Source organism: Bombus bifarius, unplaced genomic scaffold (assembly GCF_011952205.1).
Source record: "Bombus bifarius isolate JDL3187 unplaced genomic scaffold, Bbif_JDL3187 scf7180000007970, whole genome shotgun sequence".
NCBI classification, from domain to species: Eukaryota; Metazoa; Arthropoda; class Insecta; order Hymenoptera; family Apidae; genus Bombus; species Bombus bifarius.
The window spans coordinates 4223704-4229818 of record NW_022884356.1 but is presented as its reverse complement, the minus strand read 5'-3'; the positions used below and the strand labels follow the sequence as shown (position 1 = coordinate 4229818).

At 26.7% G+C, this 6115-nt stretch overlaps 2 protein-coding genes across 3 annotated transcripts; one reads left to right on the top strand and one right to left on the bottom strand.

Annotated features, from left to right (window-relative positions):
• Positions 1-58: 58 nt before the first annotated feature.
• LOC117211013 (E3 UFM1-protein ligase 1 homolog) lies at positions 59-3159 on the top strand. The gene is made up of 5 exons (XM_033454567.1): positions 59-220; positions 485-1062; positions 1148-1294; positions 1382-2740; positions 2834-3159. The coding sequence occupies exons 1-5, from the start codon at positions 141-143 to the stop codon at positions 2974-2976; spliced, it is 2307 nt and encodes a 768-aa protein (XP_033310458.1). The 5' UTR covers positions 59-140; the 3' UTR covers positions 2977-3159.
• A 1-nt stretch (position 3160) lies between these two features.
• On the bottom strand, positions 3161-4796 carry LOC117211060 (transmembrane protein 170A). Of its 2 annotated transcripts, none has more exons than XM_033454641.1 (4): positions 4429-4796; positions 4007-4190; positions 3807-3912; positions 3161-3604 (listed from the first exon to the last, which is right to left on the bottom strand). In XM_033454641.1, the coding sequence occupies exons 2-4, from the start codon at positions 4104-4106 to the stop codon at positions 3409-3411; spliced, it is 402 nt and encodes a 133-aa protein (XP_033310532.1). In that variant the 5' UTR covers positions 4107-4190; positions 4429-4796; the 3' UTR covers positions 3161-3408. The 2 variants fall into 2 exon arrangements, with proteins under 2 accessions (XP_033310532.1, XP_033310523.1); XM_033454632.1 differs by having other exon boundaries at positions 4007-4111; positions 4429-4793.
• Between the last annotated feature and the right edge of the window lie 1319 nt (positions 4797-6115).

The following is a 6115-nucleotide window of genomic DNA, read 5'->3' as shown; positions in this document are numbered from 1 at the left end:
ACTTCTCTCAATTTACACTAGATGTCACAATAAAATATGAAATTGACATACATTAGTACTTCTATCAATTGTATGATCAACGTTAAAGGGTGTCAAGTGTTTAATTGTACAACCTGGCAATTTAATTACAAGTATTTAAAATGAGTACTGTAGACTGGGATGAAGTTAAAAGACTAGCAGCTGATTTTCAGAAAGCTCAACTAAGTTCTACGCTACAAAAGTATGATTTATTTTTATGAAACATGGATATCTCTATTTTTTCACTACTCATACATTATTAGCAATATTTACTACAGAGTAATTTTAAACAGCTGTAGGATGCAATTGAATTGAATTTCTGATATAACTCAGAAATATAGTAAACTTTCATACATCTAATTCTATCTAATCTATTTCAAGAAATTGATTAGAACTAATATATTTATTTTATCGTATTTTTTATTTTGTATATATCTCTCTATAATACTTTTAATATTCTACATAGATTATCAGAACGTAATTGTGTGGAAATTGTAACGAAGCTAATAGAGAGTAAATTATTAGAAGTAATATTCACCAACGATGGTAAAGAATATGTTACACCTCAACATCTTGGCAAAGAAATTAAAGATGAATTGTACGTTCATGGTGGAAGAATCAACATGGTTGATTTATCACAAATCCTCAATGTTAATTTGTCTCAAGTATCCAAAGTAGCAAATGATTTAGAAAAACATAACAAAGGATTAAAGATAATACTTGGGCAGCTTATTGATAAAACTTATATAAAGAAGATTGCAGAAGAAATCAATGACAGATTAATCCAACATGGGATTATCAATGTGTCAGAATTGACAATAGATTATGACTTACCAGCTGATTTCTTACAATCAGTAATTGAAAAAGAATTAGGAAGAAACATATATGGTAAGCAAGACCCCCAAGATTCTAAAGTCTTTTATACGGAAAGTTTTATAGCTAGAAATAAAGCAAAAATAAGAGGAGCCTTATGTGCAATCACAAAGCCTACACCGCTATCAGGAATCTTAGGACAGTGTTCTGTTTCAGAAAGAATATTTTTTTGTGAGTACATGTAATATAAGTGAAATATAAGTGAAATATACTAATGTATGATATAATTTAATATCTCTATATTTCTAATTTATAGCAATCCTAGATAACTTACAGGAAATGAAACAAATTCCTGGTGTAGTAGCAGGAAAACAAGGAACAAATAGTGTATATATACCAACTATATATTCTAAAAGTCAAAATGAATGGTTAAATAATTTTTATAAACAAAATGGTTATTTAGGTTTGTATTATATTTTGTTATGAAATAATGTTGATAAAATAATAGCGAGTATAAAATATAATGTTTTATACAAATATGATTTTTCAGAATATGATGCACTTACTCGTTTTGGGATATCAGATCCACCAAATTTTGTAAAGCGCCATTTTCCAAATGAAGATTTAGTCTTCTTAGATTCTGTTGCGGTAGGTGCAAATATTAGAGATCAAATAGATGCAAATATTGAAGAAGCTATTGCAACTGGATCTTTTGTTGATATAAGTCCTCTTTTACCATCTGTATTTTCTGATAAAGATATGGAAATGCTTCTTAAAATCGCGAAAAATAAAATAAATATGTATAATACGTACGTATTTGCGAAAACTGTAGTAATGTCTGATGCATTCTTACAATCTTTAAGTAAGTCTCTTGAGCCAATGGCAGATGCAAAGGCTAGAGAAGCATTAGTTAGTGGACAATGGTTCCAAACGATAGCAGAGAATAGGATTAAATCTAAATCAGCGGACTTAATATTTGAAAATAAAGGAAATAAAAAAGAAGAACGTCGGAAGAAAGCTACAACCGGCAAAGCAGGTGGTGGTATGCAAGGGCGAGAAACAAAAACAAAATCTACTAAAAGGAAGTATCTACAAGGAAAAAATCGCGATCCTGAATCCGACGATGAAAATATAGAAGTCCCATCGACTAAAACTGGACTTAAAATAGTATCTTTGGAAGATATTAAAAATGAAATTGCAAAAGATGATAATTTAGTAATAATTGATGACCTGGTAGATGAATTAGCATCATGCTTAGAACAAAAAGTAAACAATTATGCTATATCTATTGCAGAACAGTTAGCACAAAACAATAAAACTACAAATTTAAGTGAAATTGAAGAACGTTTAAATGTTCTAGTAACAAACATTAAAATATTTGACAAAGGTATTAAGCATATAGATAAAGCGGATCAAGCTGCTTTAACAAAGTACTTACTAAAATCTCTTGGTACTGATTTTGTCAACGAGATATTTAAATTAGCTGCGCAGCAAAGTATGCTCCAATTCCCTGACAATATTACCACTGAAACAAGGCAAAAACTGCTACTTGATTTGCCAGAGGATGTGAATGAACCCTTAACTAATATACACAAATCTATTGCTGGAAATTCCATAGATGATTTTTTGAATTTTATAGATGCAGCAATGGCGATTTGTTGTTTAGTGCTAAAAAAATATGATAAAAGGAAAGAAAGACCATTTATCTTGGGCCACAAAGAAGCCTTATTAGAAAAGCTTAATGCAACACAAGATCCTGCATTAGCACTACATTTAGTCACAAGTATATTATTTATTGCAGCAACACAAAGTGTATTACATATGTCTGGAAGACATGTATCAACAGTTCTTTCATTTCTTCAAAAACAATTGCAACTTTCAACGATGGAAATATTATTTAAATACCATGGTATTAAATATTCAATGACTTTTATCAATTTATCTTTAACATTTACACCATTAATGTATATTTATTTGTGCAATACTTATATTTATATTACAGATATGGTGCTGAAAAATTTAACTTCTTTAGATGAAGAAGTAAAACTTAATACTCAGAAGGAATTAGAAGCTGGGTTGGTAGAAATTAAAAATATTGCAAATAATTATAAACAACATTTAAAAAGTGATAAACTACAAGAATAGAGAATAAATACACATAATTGTATGTAAATATGAATATTATTAATTTGTATAAAAATGTATTCAAGAGTTTTATACTATGTATTGCACTGAATTGCAACAAATTGTAAAAAAAATATAAAATAATTGGAATTTTATTAAAACGATTGTTCATTTTTATATAAGTAATAAATAATATTCTTTAATATTTTACTTTGAAAATCTTATAATTATTTTAAACCTAGTTTTTAATACATCTGTACAATATTATACAATTATATATGTACAAATTTTATTACTCTATTATCTATTGCTAATACTATATAATTACTATTACTAATACTAATAGAATACTATTCATTTGTTTTCAAATCTTAAAACTCCTTATTATATGTTATCCAACATTCCTGAATAACAATGTCTTGTGCACCATTCATTTACAAACTTTGATTCACATTATAAAGTTGCTAATATCCTCGTAAATCCAACACATCCTGCTACAACAGTCTGACCAATACCCCAAAATAATGCATATAACGGTGGCAGTGGATATCGAGATGCTCTGTATACAAAAGCAACGGCAGCAGAACTAAGAACTCCTGATGTTAATGGCAATAATACACCCATTATTATAATCAGCAATGGGAAGAATCTTTAAATGAAAATTTACTAAGTTATTTTATATTCTAAATGCATTATACATATAAAAAAAAATTTAACATTTTTTTATAGTTGGCACTTAGTATCTGATTTGTTAACTAATATGGTTTCTGATATAAATATCAGTATAATATATTATCCATTACATTATAAATTTCTTATTACTCGAACATAATTAATAAATGTATACCTACTTTCCATATTTATGTTGTCTTAATGTAGCAAAACAAATAGCACCAGCTATAGTGTGAACAAAAACGGAAGAAAATAGAGCCCATAAGAATATTTGATACCACATTTCTGCAAAAGTTATAAAGACCAAAAACGATATTTGAATTTAGAAGAAATTTAAAATATTTAGAAAAACTAATTATTTTTATGAATATTTACATACCAGCAAATGAAGTTAAAGGTGTATAAAAAACATTGCCAGTGTTAATATTTCTTAAATTAACTGGTGGTCGCAAAACAGAACTATCTGTTTGTGCTTCCATTGTAACTGTTTTAGAAATATTTTAAGATATACTTTTTATATCAGCATTAAGAAAAGTTATAACTTCAGTAATATGCATTTGTAACTATAATTGAACACATTTTTATGAAAGAACATTTTATACATAATGACAATCAAATCAACATCTAAGAAAAATATTCTTAAACTCCGCAATGGTGTAAAATACTCTGTATGATGTAAGTAAATTTTTTAAATTTTATTTTATACTTTTAAATACATTAAAATTCAAGATTCCTTCTTAAAAAATTGTATAATTTACTATGAAATAGAAACAAAATATCGAGAAATCTATTTTAACTTACATCTTCATCATAAATTGTTTTTGTGCATTATACGTCACATCAATACATACATTTCCATGTTGTTAAGTTACTTTTGCATTTAATAGCAAATGTTATACGCGTTTAATGTCATTTCTCGCGTAATCTATTTTAACATTTTTTTAATAATTGTCAGCATAATAACAGTTTGAACTTATTATATCTTACAAAGAAAGGCAAACACAAAGTATATAGAACTATCAGCGCACTCTTTTGAATTTATGTGAAACCAATATCATAAAATCAATATCATAGATCAACAAAAATTAAGTAAGAAATTCTAGAGATGGAACTACTTTTTATATAATATGCAAATTATGACGATTTTAAATATAACAATTAATTCGTTTCCTTGTAGAATCCTTCTCACCATAGAATCTAAAATGTTTATGATGCGTCTACACGATACATTAAACTACCATGGACATGGGAACATTCCTATTCTTATTATCATTCTTATTCCACGTTCCTATGTCCATGCAAACTACAAATGACAAATACTCCTCAGTAGGATCGCTAGGGAATTTAAAATTAATATATGTAAACAAAATTTGGCAGCGTTAGTTAAGTTAAAAAATAACAAAAGTAACAAAAGTTTCAAGTAATAATAGGATAATAAACTGAACATGACCAATAGCTCAGTATCTTCAGCATCTTTTTATGAACCTCCCTTTCAATATAAAGAAGAAGACGTTACGTTACTTTATCAAAACATAAGAATGGTTAGAGGTTATATTTATGAATAAAAATAAAATTTTGTATATAGAAATTGTTTTATCGTATTTCTTATCATACCTTTCGTAGAATAAGATAAATGTTTATTATTTAGTTTCATAGAAAATATAACTAGGAATATTTTTCTTTAAACAAACTGCAATGTGTTACAATATGGTATATAGTAATTCTTTCTTTTTAATTTGCAGGTTTTGCAAGATGTATTGAAAGGAATAAATGAAGTTGATACAAATTTGAAAAATATAGAAGAAGATATCGTTAGTACGGCTAAATTACTAAACGCAATTGAAATAGAATCAACGTCAAATGAAAAGTAATTTGTTATTCCAATGTTAAATAATGTAAAAATAAATAAATCAACATAATTACAATTTCTATGCATCTATAACACATATATGAAATATCCAAACCTATTTTTTTCTCCTAAAAATTTAATTGCAATAATTTTTTTATGAATATTTAAATATCTTATATATATGACTAATTAAAATTATTTCTCTTAAAATAGCACAACGCAATAGTTCGATGATACTATCATTTCTTTTTGGTCATCCTTGACGACAAAATATCCATTGATTGTAATTCGCGATTTCAGATTATCGCAGTAGGTAATCAAATTGATCAAACGTGAACTAATGAAAATAATGGCCGGAAATTGAAATATATATGATCAATTGAGAAAGATATGATACATATTATAAAATAAATCTTTTCCAATGCAAATTATAATCTTATTTTATTTTTTAATTTTCTGCGATTAAATTAATTATACTTTCTTCAGTAAAAGAAATTATATTTTTTTACCGTTCCTTATCTTCTATTCTTCTATTTATTTTAAGTTAAAGTAGTGCTATGCGTTTCTTTTCATATTATAAGAGGATAATATTTTCATACACAATATTTTTACTTAAGTTTAAATTAATACATAATTTCG

Excerpts from the sequence above, each read along its gene's own strand:
- LOC117211013 (XM_033454567.1), top strand. The coding sequence starts at position 141 with ATGAGTACTGTAGACTGGGATGAAGTTAAAAGACTAGCAGCTGATTTT. Across the intron at positions 221-484 it reads CTAAGTTCTACGCTACAAAA|ATTATCAGAACGTAATTGTG; the intron begins GTATGATTTATT and ends TATTCTACATAG. Across the intron at positions 1,063-1,147 it reads TTCAGAAAGAATATTTTTTT|CAATCCTAGATAACTTACAG; the intron begins GTGAGTACATGT and ends TCTAATTTATAG.
- LOC117211060 (XM_033454641.1), bottom strand. The coding sequence starts at position 4,106 with ATGGAAGCACAAACAGATAGTTCTGTTTTGCGACCACCAGTTAATTTA. Across the intron at positions 3,913-4,006 it reads ACCTTTAACTTCATTTGCTG|AAATGTGGTATCAAATATTC; the intron begins GTATGTAAATAT and ends TAACTTTTGCAG. Across the intron at positions 3,605-3,806 it reads AGACAACATAAATATGGAAA|ATTCTTCCCATTGCTGATTA; the intron begins GTAGGTATACAT and ends TTTCATTTAAAG.